This window comes from Sycon ciliatum, chromosome 2 (genome assembly GCF_964019385.1).
Source record: "Sycon ciliatum chromosome 2, ocSycCili1.1, whole genome shotgun sequence".
Taxonomy (NCBI): Eukaryota; Metazoa; Porifera; class Calcarea; order Leucosolenida; family Sycettidae; genus Sycon; species Sycon ciliatum.
In genome coordinates this window covers 43,841,668-43,863,149 of record NC_088644.1, presented here as the reverse complement: position 1 = coordinate 43,863,149, position 21,482 = coordinate 43,841,668, and the positions used below count along the sequence as shown (strand labels likewise).

General features: G+C 46.8%; 1 protein-coding gene across 2 annotated transcripts in view; it reads left to right on the top strand.

Moving 5' to 3' along the window:
- Positions 1 to 20,571, top strand: part of LOC135810232 (protein Wnt-5b-like) — a 26,301-nt gene extending 5,730 nt beyond the window's left edge. Inside the window, exons 1-5 of one of the 2 annotated variants that reach the window (XM_065323709.1) lie at positions 6,893 to 7,702; positions 7,923 to 8,170; positions 14,916 to 15,184; positions 18,389 to 18,462; positions 19,404 to 20,571. In XM_065323709.1, the coding sequence (XP_065179781.1) occupies positions 7,623 to 7,702; positions 7,923 to 8,170; positions 14,916 to 15,184; positions 18,389 to 18,462; positions 19,404 to 19,788 (1,056 nt within the window). In that variant the 5' untranslated portion in view covers positions 6,893 to 7,622 and the 3' untranslated portion in view covers positions 19,789 to 20,571. Of the gene's footprint in view, positions 1 to 6,892; positions 7,703 to 7,922; positions 8,171 to 14,915; positions 15,185 to 18,388; positions 18,463 to 19,403 lie in introns of those variants that run through there. The other variant, XM_065323710.1, reaches the window with a different exon arrangement.
- Positions 20,572 to 21,482: the final 911 nt, after the last annotated feature.

Here is a 21,482-nt window from a genome sequence, read left to right as displayed (position 1 = left end):
TATGCGGTGAATAGTATTGATGTGCGGCAATTTTCAGTGAGTATGTAGTGAAATCCATCAGTTACAAGTCTCTGGTGTAAGCACTCGTCATATTTGAGTAAAAAGCCGCCACGATGAGACGTTGCTGACCGAACAGTGCACTGTGTGTACGTGTAGTGCAACACAAAAGTTCAAAAAACGCGGGAAAATCGCGGAAAACGCGGTCTTTTAAAAATCGCAAAAAACGCGGAAAAAACGCGGCCGCGGAATCGCAATTTCCCCGGGGACAGAAGAGGGTGCAAAAGTCAATGTACTCGTACATGTTTGTCATAATTATTGAACACGTAAACGTTTAATAGGCCTAGCCGCCCAGGCTACACGTCTACAGTCTATACGTATAGCACTATGTCTATGGTACTTCACTAGTTCACACCAGGCTTGTTTGTTTCATCAAAACACTGCTTACATTCAACGTATCTTTCTTTCTGTTCTTATGACGAAAGTTTTCAGCATGTATTGGCAATGTTCCATGATTTCAATAGAGAGTTATGGACTTGCTTCGATGGAAGCTCGCGGAAGAAAGGCGAAGCCCCGCGTCCTTGAGTCGCGGCAGGAGCAGCGCTTTATTCTGAAGCAGCGCAAGTGGATCATGGACGCACATTTTTACGTCTTCCAGTCGACAACGTTTTTGATGAACATCTCTGCTGCGCACATGAGCGACAACGAAGGGCTGTGGAGATCTTGATTTGAGTCAACGGTTTGGAAGGAGATATCGTCAATCATATCCTTGAACTGACTTGTATCGCGTGTGCTTGACTCAAATTTCGAGACAAAACGGATTTCTTGAACGTCATCGCCAATCCATGAGCGAACCAGAGCTAGAGATCGATCCCTCTGTACTGCTGTGGCTACTCTCCACTGAAGAAAGAGAGAAAAATGTATTTTGAACTGCATGAAAAGCAACTCTCTCTCACTTCGAAATAAGGACATAGTCACTGTAAACTGCCCGTCGATCGACGCATATGCAGGATAACCAATCCAGTAGGCACGCTTTTCTTTGGGCAAGATTGCCCGAAAAAAGGTGGTTTCCAGACACCAAAAAACTCATACGGTGCACGCGCCTGGGTTGGTAGAGATGATGTGGCGCGGTGGCAACACAGAGAGCAGCTGCGGAGGACCAGGCAAGTAGTGCAGCTTGTACAGGCAGGCAAGCGAGGCAACAGTGCGGCGGATGGCCAGGCTGGGTAGGTGTGCCCCAGGGCCGATAGCATGAAGCGCGCGGCGCTGAACATTGTTCAGACGCTGGAGGTGACTCTGCGCAGCTCCCATCCATACAAGAGGCGCATACTCCATGACTGGTCGTAGTCTACGAACGCCTTGTATACGGTCGTCCGGCCGGCGGGGGTGAGTATGTGGGCGGCTCTGTTTAGGACCCCAAGCCGTTGGCGTGCACGGGTGGCTACGGAGCGTAGGTGATCGCTGAAGGTCAACTTGGCGTCCACCTTCACACCAAGGAGGGTGATGGTGGTTGTCTCGGGCACCAGTGTGCCACCAAACAGGAGTGGGGGGAGATCTAAGCCGGTGCGTCTGAGGGTGGCTGTCATGGCCTGGGATTTGGTCGGTTCAAACATCACTTTCCATGTACGACCCCACTCGTGCAGTCGGTCAACGGACACCTGCAGTGACTGCGCGGCGACTGTTGGGGTCTGCTGGGAGGTGACTAAGCTGTACAAAGTTGTATCATCAGCATAGGCTTCCAAGCTGGCGCCGTCAGCGAGAACATCTGGCGCGTCGTTGACGTAGGCCAGGAAAAGCGTTGGTCCAAGGATGCTTCCCTGGGGGACTCCAGCGGAGGTCGTATACCTAGATGACGTCCGCCCTCCAACGAGGCACTGTAGGGAACGGGTGTCCAGGTTTCATGACGGCACTTGGACACAAGCTCTGACCTCTTGTTGAGGGAGCGGGTCTTGTCGGCCCAGGCAATTTCCAGCTTCTCGGCCAGACACAGGTTGCAGCGCTTCGATACATACATAATCATAGGATGCATGTAGACAGTAATTATTGTCTAAGGTCCTCAGGCTGCGTACAGTGCTCTATATCCAGTGGATGTACACACCTAGTAAACTGTCTAAAAGCACGTTCTAAACACCTACAAATGTACATTGTACATTGTACATTCTACTCTTGATTGTGTACTGTGGAAAGATATCCTAGGATTGCCCTCGTTCCCTTCTCCGACCCTACAGCATCCACTCTCTACCGCTTGCAGTGCCGTCCATCTCAATCGATATCTATGTCAGACTGTAGTCTAGATCAGCTCATACTTGTAAGTTGTAGTAGATCTTTGCGACACCTCTCTACATTGTCAATGGAGATCTAGATCATAAGATCGCCAAGACCGCAATGATAGCCAAGTCGCTGTTCGGCAAGTGTGTGTGTGTGTGTGTGTGTGTGTGTGTGTCTGTGTGTGTGCGCGCGCGTGTGTGCGTATATGCGCGTGTGTGTCTGTGTGTACAGTATGTGTGTGCGAACTGACACAAACGTGGAGCTTGAGATAATATTACTCACACATTGCAGAATCATAGCGAAGTTCTTGTTAGCACTTCGAGTAACATATACATAATACATGTACGAAGTATATCGCACAAGGAAAGACTTTTCGGTCACCTTTCTCTGTGCTGCGACGAATAGTCCATAAGGGAAGAAGCAGTACTGCCACCAGAGTGCCGGAGTAACTCTTTGCTGCACCACTTCCTCGATGCTTTGCAATAAAAATGAAAAAGGTGATGGAAATCGACGTCCCTGCACAAACTTTTGCATGCATATAACGTGCACACCTCAGAAGGTCCAACACACGCACCACAAATGGAATTGCACGTGCCAGCACATGCATTGCGTTTAGAGAAACATCTTGATCACGTGCTAACAATGAACATCTTCTTTTTAAAATGTCCAAGACCTACATGTACATGTACACCTGTATGTCTATGACCCAAAACACCTCCCCCTCGCCGCTAGGCGCTGCATCTGCCACCATGGTATTATTATTCTTTTATTCCACGATGGCGTGACGCCAATAAGGACGATTGATAAGTGTGATTGAACTGATACTAGTCAGAAAGTGGCAGAAACAGCTTCAAGTAGATGGAATTTACCCGGGGAGGCAAGAAGCAACGGATCATGAAAAACAAGCGGGGTCAATAGCAGGGGTGATTGAGATAGTTAAATACACGTCAGTTGGAGATACATGTATCAGAAACCGGGGGGGGGGGGGGTGCGCGGACCAGGAACAAGCACTGCTCAAAATAAGACTGGATGCATTGTTTCGGAAAGAATTTCTACGATGTTGGGTTGTGATGTCGATAGGGAGTGAGTTGTAGAGGGTGAGGGCACTGTTGATGGGGGAATCTCGGTGCCTGTTTGTGTGTGCGTGTCCAATGGAGTAGGTCCTTGTCTATCGAAGGGTGTATGGTTGGTGTTGACGTTGTGGTGCAAGATGTGGTTGTTGCAGGTGTGGTGGGGAGGTTTGGTGGTGGATGTCCCATGCAAGTAGGGCTTGTTTATCAAGGAGTGGTGAGCTAAGGGTGGGAAGCTTTGCGTGATGGAGGAGGGAACTGTGGTGAACTGGTGCAAAGAGGGGAATCCGAAGGCAGATGCGTATAGCACTGCCATGAATTCTCTCCAGTTTGTCCCGCTGTTGCTGTGTGATGTTGAACTTGGAGAGGGCAAGGGCAAGGGCAAGGGCAAGGGCAAGGGCAAGGGCAAGGGCAAGGGCAAGGGCAAGGGCAAGGGCAAGGGCAAGGGCAAGGGCAAGGCTGCCATATTCGAGAACGGGTTGGATGTAGGCTGGAAGCGTTCATTGTGTCACGTGTCTTGTGGAGTTGGTGTAGTAGTCGGTTATCAGGCATGGTGGCGGTGGCCTGACACAAGCCAAACCTCCTAAGCTGCTTGTGTTCTTCAACACTATTGTATAGTCAGTGATAGCGCGAACGTGTGAACTTTACTTGTATGACCCAAACACCTCTTCTTTATACGCTCTTGCCAGATAATTAGTTACTAGTGTGTTGCCACGGGGTTGACAGTACACTCACAGCTAGAGGGCAGCAAACCATTGTCATTCCAACGTCAATGAACGACAGCACAATAGAATGCATAGATTACCCACTATAAAGAACACTACAAGCTGTCATCATTAGCATCGCGACCGTATTGTAATTACTGCGGTTACACATGTACATGTACATGTACATGTACATATACACCGTACTGGATTAGAACTGTTCAGCAAAGTAACAAATGTAGAAGTGTTCCTCTGCAATCACAGCAGTCTATCACAGACATCGTGCACTGACTGTAGCGTCTTCCACACTACACCCTGCGTGGCATTGACCTTCAGAAGTGCATTTAGTACACAACTAGTCACTAGTGGCAGCACTTGTCTCGTGTTGGATTCCATTCTTATGCGTGATACAGTTAGAAACGATAGACACCTGAATAAGAGTCAAATATTTACAACTTAGTGAGCGAGTGTTAATACAATACTAGGAAGACAATCAGTGAAATACCCAGCGACACATATACCGGTACCTCCCGTACACTTATAACATACTACCAGCAGGCAGCAGCCCTAACTAATTACTTACACGGTCATCCTCTCCTAGCATGATACAGTATGACATGTATCAGCAGGCCACGCCAGATCCTCTTGTTTTTTTCCCATCACGTGTGTGTTCAGAGATTGAATACTTTGAACTCCTCCGACAGTTCGTTTATGCGGTCTAATGCTATTTATGCGGTCATGTATTCCCCTCAAAACCCCTTCCCTCCATTACTACTGGGTATAATGCAAAAGGATCTTTGGAAGTCGTTGCAAACTGGAAGTCTTCCGGAGGCGTTGATCGATGGGCAATGAGTAGAACTGATGTACACAATGATGTTGGATTCACATGATCAAGATCTCGGTGACTGAAATCAATACTTCCTATGTGCCTTGTGTCGCTGTGGCGTTAAGCGGCACACATGATAATTAAAACAATCAAGAGCCGCGTGTTGTCCAGGCAAAACAATAAGCGTCGTTCCGAAGCTTGTTCATCGTGTATTTGTAGAGATCCGTAGTGGTGAACTGGTCCTGAACACGGTAGCCCATGGACATGTACCGTACAAGTGTGGAAATCTGTGTTACTCCGTCACTCTAAATCATACGTGCATTGTTCTTTGTTCAAAGCCAAGGTCATGGCTAGTGCAGTAGTAGTGTTGTAAATCTTGTACATGTATTATTACTATGGAAATACCGGTGTGATGAGATGAGTGAGGTACGAAGAGTGTACTGTGTACCACCTCAAGTCAAGGCTCAAGTGACGGTAGACCACCTCAACTCTCTCTCTCTTCTCTCTCTCTCTTCTCTCTCAAGTGACGTGTGTGTACATGTACCGTGCCGCGTACCTCACTGCATTACGACACTCCAGCGTGCTCACTGCATGCACTATGCTACATTACTTTGAAGTCACTATCACTTACAATAATACAATACTCGTACTGATGTAGTTCCACACTCAACCGATAGACTCTCAGTTGCGTGTAGTATTAGAGCCGTGTCCCAGTGCAGTACTAGTGCAGTACTAGTGCAGTACGCACGTACTCATGGTAGTGTTGGCACAAACTAAACGTACATGTAGTTGTTAAATCGACGAGGCTCAAACTGAAACGCCGAATACGTGTATTCGTCCAGTGTTTGTAAGTCACGTTCCGCTATCTCCACTGACCACTAACACAGCACTGCACAGCGCAGCACAGGTCCAGTCAACGATGGCAAGCATTTTTACTAGTAGACCCGATCAGAGCACGGAAGATCAGAGCACGGAAGATCAGTCTAAGTAAAGAGGATGGCAGCAGTTTACTGTTTAGTTCAAATAATTGACATCCGCCCTTGTTGCTAGAAGCTATGATAGTATGAACCAGCGAGAGCATTCGCCGAACTCGCTAATTATACGCCGAAGCTATTGCGTACTGTCCACCGCGCTGCGGCACTGAGCCTGGGCCGGGCCGCGCGCGCAGAGAAACGAAAGTGCACGCGCCGGGTCAAAGTTCAGCCTCGGGTCAAAGCTCGTGCATCCACTATCTATTACTAAACTGTGATGTGAAATCCCGCTGGCATTGACAGGCCACTGTCTGTAGTCTACTGACTGTCATGTCACTAGCTCTGCGATCGTGACTGCAGTGCTGAAGGCTGTGAAGGCTGTGAAGCGGTAACACGATTATCCTGTACTGCTCGGGCTTGCAGTCGGTCCCTGACCAAGAGGAAGTGCAAATCCATGACAAATTGATTCGATGCTTGATTGGATGGCACAATGGCAGTAACGAAGAATGTCACAAACACCCAAAAGAAATGACAATGCCATCCAGATCTTCACTCTGTTCTATATTGAGTTCAAACCGCCGTATTCCTAGTTCATGCGACCAATATCCACAGCCGGATGTCGACGAACACATTGCTATTGGCTACCACTGTCAGTGCTGCATACAACTTACAAGCCCGCCATTCAGCTGATACATGTAGAAGCAATACTTGTGTAGCAAGAGTGCAGAGCTGCATGACAGCGCGACATGCAGGCTGCTCGGCTTGTAATACTAATAGTACTGTTGATCGGTAAGAAGATATACTGCTGACCGGTTTGATGATGCTGCAACTATTACTTTTTAGTATTAGTATTACGTCTTGCTATAGCACATATCGCGACCATCGCGGTTTAGCTGAGGACGTGTGTACACGAACATGGTACACAGCTTTCGCAGCTAGTCACGTGGTTACGTTCGCTTACAAAGTGGCTCGTCAAGAGCTCACCCTGGTCACAGCTCACTGAACACTCACTGAAACCAAAAAGAGCACCAACATCACCACGCGCTACATCACCTTCTACGTGCAGCCGCTAGCGAGCGGGGCAAAAGCCGCGCTGCAGGATATCTTCTAAGGCCCGCAGCGCAGGATCTGTGCTGCTGACCTTGGAAAGCGGAAGGCTTTCAAGAGTGGGTAACGTAGCCTAAGGTCTGGGTGACCGTCGACTGCCCTGGCACATTCTATTTCACTTGCCAGACTTCACAAGACATTTTATACTGTGCCCTGTGAACCAGCGACATTCACGCACAGGACTCAGAGGAATCCTAAAGATTCTAGGACCGTTTCTTAGACCAGCTCTGAGATAGTTGAGAGGTCGCACTCGATCACTTTCAAGGTTCATTGAGCGTCTCAATTGCTTTATAGGTCTTCCTTCGTAGAAACGAAACCCGCTGCCTTTGATCCTTTGGAGAAAGTTCAAAGGTGCCGGCCCACGCGGAGTAGCCAAAATTAAAGTGAAGAGTCACAGCTTGGGACGGTGCTGGAAAACGTTTTTCCTCGAGAAGAAGTTTCTCAGTCTTGGCTGCAACATTTCTCAACGCGACTGTGTTACAAGAACGCACCAGAACCCTTTAGTCTATACTAGGCAGCAGAGAATTTCTAGGACGTTTGGATGTTGATAAGCGGAGCGAGGCCTGCAGCAGAAAAGGAAGTCATCCCACAGACTGTTCAGTACAACACAATCGAAACTGTTTAGGCAGGCATCCAAGTATTGTGTGGCAATTTCCTCTTTGCTCCAAGTCAGAATATCATGGATTCCTGTTACCGATTACGGAGTATTGTTATGGCTGCGGTGCTTGGTCTGTTGGAATCAGGCTTATCGAACGCAGAGTAAGTGCTCCCGACTGAATGAGCAGTGTCGCTTGGTTGGTTTTCAATGTGTTTGTTTTCAGTTTTGTTTGAAAGGTAACCCGGCGATACACCCGGGGAGCCGAGTGCCGCAGATCTCAGTTACATGACGATGAAGTCAGGCGTGTGACATGGGTCTACAGAGTTACTCAACATACTGATTTTTGATGTTGTGTGTTTGTGTATGTGTGTGTTTTTCAAGGTTTCCCTATCACACATCCGCCGCACTAGCTACGAGTGGCTTGCGACCGATTCGCAGGGGAGACTGCAAGCGACTTACAGGTCTGACCGAGGGACAGTTCCAATGGTGCAAGACGCATTCTGTCTTCATGCAACCGATTGTCAGTGGTGCCAAACTGGGTTTAGCCGAATGCCAACGCAGGTTCTCCGATAGGCGATGGAACTGTCCAACGGACCAGCCAGAAGTCTTCGCTAAGGCCATCGAGACAGGTTAGTCTTGGCGTTTCTCTACCAATCTTTGCTGCTGTCCAGGTGGTTGGCAGGTTGGTCGCTGCGCTGTAGGGGTAATGTGTGTGTGGTGATATGGAGTAGGCCGGTGTGATCGACCGTTTTACTACTGCTTGTGTGTAGCCGGTAGCCTATAGTGTAGGGGTGATAATACCCTCTGGCAGCAGAATAGTGTGTCCCGTAATAGTAACCTTCTGACTCTCTGACTCTGGCCCGGTCTGGCGTCCGTTCACACGTTGAATGTGTTGTTCGTGGGTCGTGGGTCATCCTGACCCACCTGATCCTGATCCTGTCTCTTGTTTTGGTACCTACCTATGATGGCCTATGGCGGTCATAATGGCTGCGTCGAGAGCTTCAATCATGCTCTCTGTCACATGTTGGGACTAATCCGATTTGACAGCGTTGAAGTAATTAGCCCTTCTGGTCGTGGGGGCCAGTTTTCGAATCTTGAAATGCCATTGGCATTGGTCTCTGTGCGCAGACCAGGCATTCTCAGCATGTGTACATGTATTATCATGACCTTGCAGTAGCTCTTCAGTTAATTAACTCCTTTTCAGGAGGAGAAGGCCTCAGTGTAAGCTGTGTATGTTTGAATGAGCAGCTGGCAGGGGAAAGGCATCCGATATGCTATCAATAATCAAGTTTAGGCTGATTTACATACATGAGTACCAGCAATATGCGTACCCAGCAGATTGTGTACAATACCTCATACTACATGACTGTACATGTATGTGGAAAGCTGATGAAGCCAGGGCTGCTGCATACTCCAGTACATCGACACAGCACATCTTGTGTCAGGAGTGTAGCAATTCTGGACAGCATGCAAGAACACAACCGCATGCTTTCTAGGGCAGGTGACCATGGGAGCATTTTCAGTGACCACACACAAAGTGTACTCGGAATCTAGTGATGCCTAAGTGTTTACTGGGAATTCTTGTAGGAAGAGGGTAACTGTGAGAACTTGTTGCAATGTTGTAGTCAGAATGTACCAGTGCTGGCTGTTGTACTAGTAGTCAGAATGTACCAGTGCTGGCTGTTGTGCTAAGTCATCTACACTCTCACTGTGTTACGTCAATGAGGGCTCTGTGAGAGCTGGGCCAAGCATTTATGGTAAGGTATTTGCCAGTCGTTTGCAGCTCTAGGCAATGCCCACAGACTAGCTCAACAACTCTGTTCACATGCACTCACAACTCAGAGTGAGTGTTGACATCTCAAAGTATTTCACCCTGTCAGCAAGAAAACAAGCAATTCTCACCAAGAGAAGATGACCATTGAGACGGTCCAGGTATTCAATTGACCATCTTTGAAATTTCAACCTGGTTGCACTTCAAGGTGTGCACATTCACATGCTCATTCTGCAGTGTTGACGTGGATGAGAAAGGAATGCATTGCAGCTAAGCTTTTTAACAGGTCGCTTGTGACGACGAGGTATCCTCCTGGGCAAGTTGGAATGGATCTGCATAATGGCAGTAGGGGGTGTGTATGGACAGCAAGAATAGTGTAATAATTGCTTTCAGCACAATGGTGGTAACAGGGCACCTGTTTCCTTATCAACATGCTAAGCGGAATGATACCTGGAAGTGTGCACAAGCTGTCCACTATGAATCACACCAGAAAATCAGCAACATTGTTGGCTTTGACTTCGTGGCGTGCCCCCCAGGCGCCATCATTACTCCCATTGGTAACTCATAAACTTTCCCTGGAGTGTGTCGACAACTTCCCTCGTTTATTATGATAATTGGCTCATTAGGCAGTTTTCTAGAGGCTAGATATTAGGCGAGTGAGGAATGAAGGAAATGAGGGGCCGATGGCTACAAGCCGGAAATGAGCAGACCGTAGGCAATTGCGTCACCTCACTATCGCCTTATGGCCCATGTAACGTACTACTCTTGATGCGTAGTCATCAACACCCAAAACGCCCAGGGTGGGTCAGGCGTGGCCAATGTTACATTTCTTCTTTCCCCGGCATTGAGAAGTCAAGCAAGGAGTTACTTATTTACCTATTAGAGCGGGATTGCTGCACATGCATTTGACGTTTTCATTAGCAAATGTCTGCATGTACTAGCTTGGTATGTTGTAAGCCTGGTTTGATCAACATGTACCAGGGTGTACCAGCGTGTAGTTCATGTTGTTTTACTGACATTCACATGGCTAAAAGCGGTATGCAAGTAGCACTGATGGATAGTATGCCTGCGTGCTTGATTCCCTTGGGTGTAATTCTCATCAACGTGACGGGGACATGGTGTTATAACAGTGTTCTGTAGTTGAAGTAGTATCGTCCAACACAGTCAGTATCCCAGCAGTGGTGAGTAAACATGTCCGGCTTACAAACAGGAAACTTCAGCAAAGAATGATATGAAGTAATTAGTTGATGTAGAGATCCTTCCACTCCACTAAGGTCCTGGTCATACAAGGAGTGGAGGGGGGGGGGGAAGCCGCAATTACTTATGATCTCAACATGATTGCATTGACATACATATAGCACTGTAGCAGCAAAACACCATAAGGAGGTCTAGAAGTGAAGCTACCTTCTTGATTACTTCCTAAAGTTGAAGAATGAGGCAGGAATGAAAGTAGGACAGTCCTGGGAAACAAAACGTGTGCCGTGCATCTCTACAATAGCATAGCATTGGATAATGCTTGGTAGTACTGTATGCCTGGAGGTTCTTTGTAACATCTTGTTTGTTATCCCTAGAACTCGCAGAGTCCCATGTAGCCACGCTTCTCACGTTGAGTGCTGCTAATCAGAGAAACATGCCCTGCATGTGTGCAGTGGGCGGGGGGGGGGGGGGGGGGCAGTGGCTACATCCGTCCTGGACACTCAGCACTTTGTCAGTGCAATTCTGAACTTATGGGACTGGCGCCAGGATTCACAAAATCACCAGTCAGCAGCAGACTTAAGCTGACTTTGACATTTCAAGTTCTCACGTTGAGTGCTGCTAATCAGAGAAACATGCCCTGCATGTGTGCAGTGGGCGGGGGGGGGGGGGGGGGCAGTGGCTACATCCGTCCTGGACACTCAGCACTTTGTCAGTGCAATTCTGAACTTATGGGACTGGCGCCAGGATTCACAAAATCACCAGTCAGCAGCAGACTTAAGCTGACTTTGACATTTCAAGTAGGTGAGATGAAGTTGAAGCATCACCAGGGTATTCAGTGACAGTGTCTTTGTGTGTGTTCCTCCACTTGCCTAGGACAGCTAGCCATGACCATGGTGTGTAGTGTACAGCCTTGGTCATTGCATGCAGTACAATGATTTGTTGTGTCATGGTTAAATTATGCCATACAAAGCCTCCTTGTCAAGTACATTGTGGGTATGTTATGCCAGGCCTTGGTGCGCAGTAGTTAGGTTAAGCCGCGGTGCAAAGCCTGGATGTGGAGTAGCTATGTTACATGGTGTGCAGCCTGGTGGATACGTACCGTACTTATAGCAATGCCAGATGGTTGGAGACTTCTCCAGGGTGATGTACATCCAGTGTCTGAAGAGGGGAGTGCATATTTTGATACCTGATAGCTTCCTGTACTGTCCTGGTATTAACATAATACATTTATGTTAATTTCAGGGGTAGAGAGGGGCCATTGGCTTCATCAAGGAGAAACTGACTGTTGTAGATGAATATCAAGTGTTTTACATGCACTATCCCCAGTACACATGTATTGCGATAATGGTAGAGGTTGATTATCTGATACCTGTGTTAGATAAGCATCTACTAGTAGGTAACATGTTATTTGATTGATGTGGGTATCCATGTTGATGGGGCATCCATATTGTTTTGATTGGTTTGGAGATGGGTCACTCCAAACAGAATGACTCAGTCAGAGTGGAATACATGTAGATTCGAGCTGCTTGTACTTTGTACATGTATATATCAGAGATATAAAGTCTTCAAAATGATCCTACCATGCCCTACCTCTTCCCCCCCCCCCCCCCCCCCCCCCGGCCCTGCCCAATGTGCTTTACACATGACACACCTGACGTCTTCACTGAAAAAACAATGATGAAGTCAAAGCCAAGCCAACGCCAAGCATTGTTATAAACATGTACTGTGCATAATATACTTTCTTGGGAACTGAATGAGTACTCTCTTAGACTGAACTTCGTCCAATCAAGCTGATCAACTCTCAGCCCCACCTGACTATGGCTGTGCCGGAAACGTGTAACACCTTATTGGGCGTGGGACACTTGCAGCAAGGGGTCCACCCATCTTTGTTTGGAGCCATCATTTAGGCACAAGTATGGCCATGATATTGGAAGAAGAATACTGATCAGGTTCCCAACGATGTGCTATTTCCATTCGCCAGAAAATGAACTTAGCAGTGCTGTGCACAGGCTGGTTGAGGGTTAGACAAGACATTGCCAACTGCAACAACCATGGAATGCAAGTTCCACTCCCTCTTGAGCGGTGGTGCAAGCTCCACTCCCTCCTGAGCGGTGGTCTAACTACCTAATGTACCACTAGTCGCTGCAGCATGATAATAATGCATTACGGCAAATTGTCTACATCATCATGTCCTTGACCGCAAGCCAGGCTGCACCACCCACCATGCCGGTCCATGCAAAGAAGTAAAGGACCTAACAGTATTATTGTCTGTGTCCTTTACTTTACTGCTAGCACACGAGCTTGTATGTGAGCAGCATGGCTGGTGGAATGATGCCTGGCTGATGCATGACTGTAGAAAGCAGTTTGACAGTGCTACTCATACTTGGCATGGAGTGCGGACAGTGTCGGAAAGAGAAAAAGTGAGAGAGAGAGGTGAAGAGAGTGTTCTTGAGTCATGACAAAGGCTCACTATACCACCTGGTGTGCTGCTGAAACAGGTTCAATTGTTCTTCAAGTAGACACTGTCAGTGCACACAATCAGCTATGACTCTGAGAGTGTGTGTGTGTGATGCTGCAGTGTACTGTGCACTGTGGTGTGGGCTCCTACTCCTAGGAACTACATCCTCTTTGGCTGAGTGAGTGCACGGCAAGAAGAGAAAGGGGATATTAGGCTACACTGAGCATAGACATACAATCATGTATTCTGGGGACTCACTGCATCTCTGGCAGCAGACACAGACGTGTGATCATGTTCCACTTTCTTCACCCTTATTGCTTATTGTTAACCCCAACCCCGGCATACCTGAAGAGCACATGTTCCTTTCTACTTGTTACAAGTATTTACTCCAGTTGGGGGATTCTAAGCTGCGACATGTCACCATGAACAAACACACACAAGGTGTGCAAGCCGACTGGCTGTGTTGAATGTCAAAGTTTGAAGCCAGGGGTATTTTTAGGATGGTAAAGGATATGTTTGTTGCAGCTGGCCGGGACATGAACATGAGCATGGACACATTAATTACATCATTGTAGGTAGTTAAACATCGCATGTGGCATGCCAGTGACTGTGTGGCTGCCAATATGGAGAGTATTTTTATTAGTGAGAGCAAACCAGGGTACTAGTACGCGGTGGAGAAAACTAAGGCTACACTGAGGAAGAGTGAAATTGTGTGTGTGTGTGTGTGTGTGTGTGTGTGTGTGTGTGTGTGTGTGTGTGTGTGTGTGTGTGTGTGTGTGTGTGTGTGTGTGTGTGTGTGTGTGTGTGTGTGTGTGTGTGTGTGTGTGTGTGTGTGTGTGTGTGTGTGTGTGTGTGTGAGAGGCGGGGGGGGGGGGGGATGAGAGAAAGCACCTTCAGAGCAGATCCTGGATCAAGGCAGTACGAGTGAGAGCAAACCACGGTACGCGGTGGAGAAAGCTAAGACTACACTGAGGAAGAGGGAAATGGCGAGAGAGAGAGAGAGAGAGAGAGAGAGAGAGAGAGAGAGAGAGAGAGAGAGAGAGATAGAGAGAGAGAGAGAGAGGCGGCGGGGGGGGGGGGGGGGGGGGGGAGAGAAAGCATGCTCAGATCAGATCCATGATCAAGGCAGTACATATACTACATGACCTGAGCAGTGAACTACCTGTACCGGCATTGTCTATCTACCTGCGTTGCACATTGACTTGATGTATGTCAGTGCCTGCCCTGTGGCTTTCTTGTCTGCTAATGCACCTATTGTTCTCACTGCCTCTTTTTCACCATTCTCTACTTTTATTATGGTGTGCATGATCTTTGATGATGCTGAACCCTTCATGTTTGCCTGACTACCATGGCTATACTACCTTTCTTATCTCTTTACTCCTCAAAACGGAATGTGGTTTATTTAGAGAAACACGCATGTCTAGTCAATAGTAGTTACTCACTGGGTCGATGATATTGCATCTATCCACACACACACAACAACACACACACACGCACACACACACACACACACACACACACACACACACACACACACACACACACACACACACACACACACACACACGCGCAGGGTCTATAGCACTGCATCAATCCACACACTAAGACAAAGAAACTGAATACCAGTGCCACAGTTGCCGCCATGATTTACATTCAGCCCAGACTCCAGTCCTGTATCAGCACTCCAATCCTGTATCAGCAGGAATGCTGCTTTGATGACTTGTAAGGGAGCACACCCAGAACAAGGGTGGATGATTAGGAGCGGCATTGTTAGGCTAGATACTGATGATACTGATGATACTGATTGGCGATGGCGACCTAGGTGTACAGGTGTGACTCGCCTCAAATAAACTAAACAATCAACAGCAAGATCCATTGATCATCATCACCTCAATGGGCTGCTATATTTACCATGCCTATTGTTATCCGGTTGTGTTGGCTGCTGCAGCTAATCCCGAGGCATCATTCGTGCACAGCATCCAATCTGCTGGCATAACACTGGCCATCGCCAGGACGTGTAGTCGAGGTGATGCTCTGAAGTTCTGCCAGTGCGACCAAACCCTGACCAAGAATAAGGCCAAGGACTGGACTTGGGGCCCATGCACCGATAACTATCACAAAGGAAAGCAGTATGCTAAGGAGTTCCTGGACGCTGGCAAGAATGAATCATCGCCAATCTCCATGGTGGCAAGTTTCAACCATGAAACAGGACAGACGGTCAGTCCCAGTTCTGCTTATGGAGCATAATCACTTACTCGATGAATACAAGAAACCAAACTTGCTTTCATTATTGCGCTGATATCGTTCTTGCCTGAACGAAAACTTCTCGAAAATTTGTGATATACATGTATATACTTTGGAGTAAAATAGTGGTAAAGATACACCTGGTAAAAAGGCAGAAAATTAGCTTAAGTGCAGTCTTCAAATGCATACTGTCATGTATGTATGAGTTAAAATTGTAAAAGACACCAGCCATCCGCATAGAACCAACATCAGTGGATTCAGATCCAGAACATGCACATACACACACACATACATACATACACACACACACACACACACCAAACACACAAACACTCACACACAGATACATACGCACACAAACACACACACACACAGATACATACACACACAGATACATACACACACACACAGATACATACACACACACACAAACACACACACACAGATCCATTCACACACGCATACATACATACACATGCACACACTCAACCATTGTTTCCAATAGAGATTGCATAAATATGCAAACTCAAAATGAAAACACCATCTGGAGTCCTATAATTGGCAACATTAGCGTAATGAAAAACAATGGCTTCGCCTTTCGAGTCTTTATCAGTACAATATGACCTCCTTGCCACCGCAAATTCTCAGGCAATTGGCGGCATGTTTGTGCCTCTCCTCTTTTAGGATGATGGCATTGTCAGCTTTGTATTCTTTTCGAGCACACGCCGGTACAAACACCCAGAGTTTGGTTTTGGAGTAGTTACAATTCCGTGTGTTATGCTGCCACGCGTGTAGCCTGGTAGCATGCATTACTGTGAATTGTATTGATCAGGGACACAGACATTGTATTCCATGGCTAAATGCCAACCATATGCCAAAGGTTTTACCCTGTCTGCTCCACAATTATCACTAGGATTAGGGTAAAGAAGACAATGATGACAAAGAGGTCTTACAGCAAACACAGTGCAGTGGTGGTATGAGAGCACGTGTATAGATTTTTTTGGAATAAAAGGATGGGCTCTCATACCATGTGCACAGTATTGCTAATGATATGATTGGTGGAGCACACTAGATTGGGTATTAGCATAACAACAAGTAGTTGCACTCTCTTTTGAAGCCCTAACCTGCCACATGGTCAGCCATTATCATTTACCCCACACTCAGCAAGGACCACAATCAACGAGAGAGCTTGGAAGCTCAGGGCCCTACGCTATGCTTTTTTGCCTTGATGACCTAGACAAAAAAAAGCACAGGGATGTTATAAATTCTTTAAAAAATCCTTTATTTTTAAGACATAACCTGGGATTCGAATCCGCACTATGGCGCGCCCTGCATGCATCCCCCGATACACTTCGCATATATACTAATTCTTCCAAGTTGTTTCACATTGTGATCTTGCATTTTAAAGCCCTATTTGAATATGCATTGTGGCCAGCCGTCTTTGATGGCACGGTACGGTAGGGGATAGGTACGGGACAGGTACGATCGAGGGTAATACGACACCGTCTCCCGTACCGTACCGTACCATCAAACACAGCTGGCCACATACAGCTGCCCCAATATTCAAATAGGGCTTTCAAACGCAAGTTAATAACGTGAAGCAACTTGGAAGAATGGGTATGAATGCGAAGTGTATGGGGAATGCATGTAGGGCGATAGTGCGGGTTCGAATCCCAGGATATGCCTGAAAAAAATAGGAGAATTGAAAAATTTATAACATCCTATGCTTTTTTGCCGTCAGATACGGATAGCGCCAGGCGTGACACAAACAAACAAACACACACACAAACACCAAACGAGAGAGCTTGGAAGCTCAGGGCCCTGCGCTATGCTTTGTTGCCTAGCTCATCGTGCATGTTGTTAGAACTGGTGGAAATGCTTTTTCCTTTGATTAGCTTCATCATTGTATTGCCAAAACGTTTCAATTAGGTACTGAAGTAACGTCTTCTGCATAGCTTCGGGACCGGCGCTGACTCTGCCGATCACGGGCGTTCTGCAGTCGATGACGTTTCCTGGGACCGGCGCTGACTCTGCCGATCACGGGCGTTTATCTTCTTCTTATTATTATACTGGCGGCAACCAACATCCATTCTGATTGCATTTACTCGTCTCCCTACTTCGTATTTCTTTCCAGAAAATCTCCCCATACAGCAGGGAGTCGTTTACATAATATGACTCCCTGCTCTACATCTACATGACTGTATAATTATACGTTATAGTTATTATGCTATCCGCCTACATGCGATTCCCGGGCAGGTCAACAGGCGGCCCAGCCAGCCTGCTAATGGGATCTCGGCCTCGAACACAAATCCACACAAAATGTTACTGCACTGAATGCATTCCCCCGATACACTTCGCATATATACTAATGTCTTATTCTCTTGATGGTACCGTACTCTTGATGGTACGGGACAGGTACGGGATAGCGCCAGGCATGTCGATGCCACAAACACACAAAAATATAGTGGCCAGCTGTCTTTGCTGGTACGGTACAGTACGAGACAGATACGGGATAGCGCCAGGCGTGACACAAACAAACAAACAAACAAACAAATAAACAAACAAACAAACAAACAAACAAACACCAAATTAAAGCTGTGTGGACCCTGGCTAGCGCCAGACGTTACTGAAGTAACGTCTTCTGCATAGCTACGGGAATAATCTTGATTAGTGGTATAACAGTCAGTGGAGAACAATACCCTGGGCCATTGATTAGTATTGTTCAGCTCACACACAACCATATGGTCAAGCAGAGTACTGGCTTTCAGCTCGCCGCCTCGCATTGTAACAGTTAGACCACGGAGTGGCTTTGTGATCACCTACGAACATCACCACCATAATCAAATGTATTTGCTATGGATGATTGGAGGAATAGTGCAACATTGAAGGCACTAAGATTATGAAACGTAAAACTGCATTTTCTCGTAATAAGTAATAAGATTCACAATTGTGGAAGGATGACAATTAGTAACTGATCCAAATATTTCCACATGAAAAACGTGATGCCTCCAATCCTTCATTTCAGGCGTAGAAGTATCTGTATAGCAATGTATTGATGACTTACACGAGTGTTAGGTACCTCCTCCCGTACCCCAACGTGACAGTGCTTGAGATAATTGTACTGATATTATTATTGTACTCTGCTCTCTTTATTGCTGTTTTCATTGTTGTGATCAGGTTGTACGTCAGTCGATGCAGCTAGTGTGCAAGTGTCACGGTTTGACAGGAACCTGTGCACAGAAAACATGCTGGTGAGCGGATCGCTGTGTGGGCAGTGTCGTGAATGTGGCCAGGCTTTACGCACTCGGCTTTCATGCAGCACGGGCTCCTTTTTCATGGTTGAATTACTTAAATTATTTGAGTATTGACTATGCTGCCTTCTTGGGATGCTTAAACCAAGTGTGGCGATAGTATTGGAGATCCAGAGTTTAACGTTCTGGTGCAACAAAAGCATGGGATATACTTGAAACCCATCGCATGGATTATTAGTTTGGGTAGTAGCATCCAGGATGACGATATTACCAGACCATGGTGCATGAGTCAATTTGCGTTTGACGCCAGATTTGGACAGTCTAAGCTGTCTGTGCAAGAGTGATGTTTGGGACACTTAAAGTGAGTATGAATGTAGCCATGGCCTGCTGCTCCAGGCTACAGCAGAACACAAGCCTGGCAGACTAGCTAGACCACACGCAATAGAAGTCTTCCTCTGTCCATATAGTGCCCAGTATCATACAAGCTTCTCGGCCATATATGACTGGTTCACATAGTCATTGCCTCTCCTGCAAGTTAGACTTGACCGGGAGTCTTGAGCATGACGCCCGGGCCGGCATTGCTTCATGTCCCACTTGCCAGTGCAATGTCAGTTCCCCTGGATGCCAGCAATCTGCTATTCCCATACCCCATTGCATGAGCTCTTCATGTGTCACTTGTTAGTTCTCTCATTCTTAGTACAGTCAAACCTGTCTAAGACGACCACTCAAGGGACCTTCAAAACGTGGTCTCTGTTACCAGGTGGTCTCCTTAGCCAGGGTCATTTGGCTGGAAATAACATCCCTTGATCCTGGCTTCAGTGGTCTTCTTGGACAGGTGGTCGCCTTATCCGAGTGGTTGCCTTGACAGGTTTTTTGTAACTGTCAATATCGTTTCGTTTTCAAATTTCATTCTTTTCTTGCTTTTCCATTCTACACCTCAGGTACAGCCTCCCTAAGGTTCAAGTTATCGGTAAGAAAGTCCTGAACAAGTACACGCGCGGACTGCGCGTGAAGTGGGAAGCCCAAACCGAGCAGATTAAACCATACAGTGCGTTGGTAACGAATGTTACGGATCAGCTCCTATATTCCACGCCGTCGTTGGACTACTGTGAAGCTAACGACGGGACGGGAGCGCTGGGCACTGCTGGACGACAGTGCGATCCCAACAAGACCGGACCAGGTAGCTGCAATCACCTGTGCTGTGCTAGGGGCTACAATGAGAGGCGGCGCATCGAGGAGAGAAAGTGTAATTGTAAATTCCTGTGGTGTTGTCGGGTGGTGTGCTCGCGATGCTTGACGGTAAACAAGCACTACACGTGTCGATGAGCAGCAGCAGCAGCAGCAGCAGCCGTGTCACTGTTGAGACAAAGATTGCACCTTCATATGCATGTGTACGGGTACCCATACTGTTCCATGAGACAAGCTGTGTTAGCATCTCATGGCCAGCAGCATGAGCTGAGAATACCAGCTGCTGGTCATGACTATGACTCAGTGTCAGCATACATGTAGGTTACTCAGCTTTACACTATCCTGCACAGATATCTATTGCAGTGCCGTGTTTGTCGTGACACTGCCTGGCATCTGTGTTGCTATGTCTACTTAACGGCTACAAGTCCCTAATGTTCTCACTGTCACTGAAGATTATAACGATGGTGACTTAACGCAAAATGAACGCTTACCACCTTTTACCCACAACCTAATTTTGGCAAGTAATCGAGATAATTCCGTTTTTGATGATTCGTAGAATTTGTAAATAATACTAAAATAACATTATCACTCTTTAGCAGGAAATACGCAAGTGGTACAGGTTTTGTTGTTCTTCCTACATGTCGTTGCCAGTTTACATGGTTGGTCGATGTAGTACATGTACTGGTCTTGCACATTACAGTTGATTGTTATCAGGCCATTGCGACCTTACACTTTTGCTTTAGCCGTCGTTATTTCTTTACGAGACAACTTACTTGAGCATAAACTTACTACTTACTACTTACTACTATCCTGAATGATACACATTTAATCTATCAGCTAACTACAGTACTATGGTACTAGCAATCATGGACTACATGCGCTTGAAATCCTTCACTTGAAAACATGTTTTATTGTCGGCTACCTTCCAGAGTTCTTGGCTCACTCCATGGACTTTGGCAGGAAGGGGGGGGGGGGAAGGGGGCAACCTGTCCTAGGCCAGGGGACACCGAACAGACCGGCCACCCCTGGTCAGGGGAATATACATGTACATGTAGGCCAATAGGGACCGGCACCCCCTGGTCAGGGGATATACATGTACATGTATTACGATGTACATGTACATTGTAGGCCAACAGGGCCCGGGACTGGCCACCCCTGGTCAGAGGATATACAAGTAGGCCAATAGGGGCCAGAACCCCTCAGCCTGGTCAGGGGATATGACATGTACATGTACATGTATGTAATAAGCCAAGTTCAACTCGGATGGTGAGCCAATTCATAATACTTCAAAAGTAGTACAAAGTCATGTACTTCGACTACAACCATAACTCTGCCAACCGGGTTGTACTTGTAGTCAGGAGCACTATGTCACGTGTCCTCCTCGCCTTGTAACAAAAATGCTGTCAAAATCGAAAAACATGACGGTACTGTTTGTACAATAAACAACAAGTCATGTACAGTAGTTTCGGCCACCAAATAGGCCTTGACAGATTATGCTAATATTTTCGTGAAATTATGCTTTTCGCATTGCTGAAAAAAATGCAGAATTATGCCATTTTTATGCTGAAAGTTATCATGTTATGCCGCATTATGCTCAAATATGCTGCTAATGTACATGATTGTAGTATAATGATGGTTATGTGCAAAATAATAGGGGAATTTTTTTGTAGAGGGCGTTGTACTGTAGTAGCAAAAGTTCAACGGGGTCAACGCACCGTCCGACCTACAATTGTAGCTACGACCGTCACTGATTGTAGTGGACTGGACATGTTATCAAGGGAGTCGTAAACCTACGACTTCCTGGTGCACATCTACTTGTACTTGTAGAACAT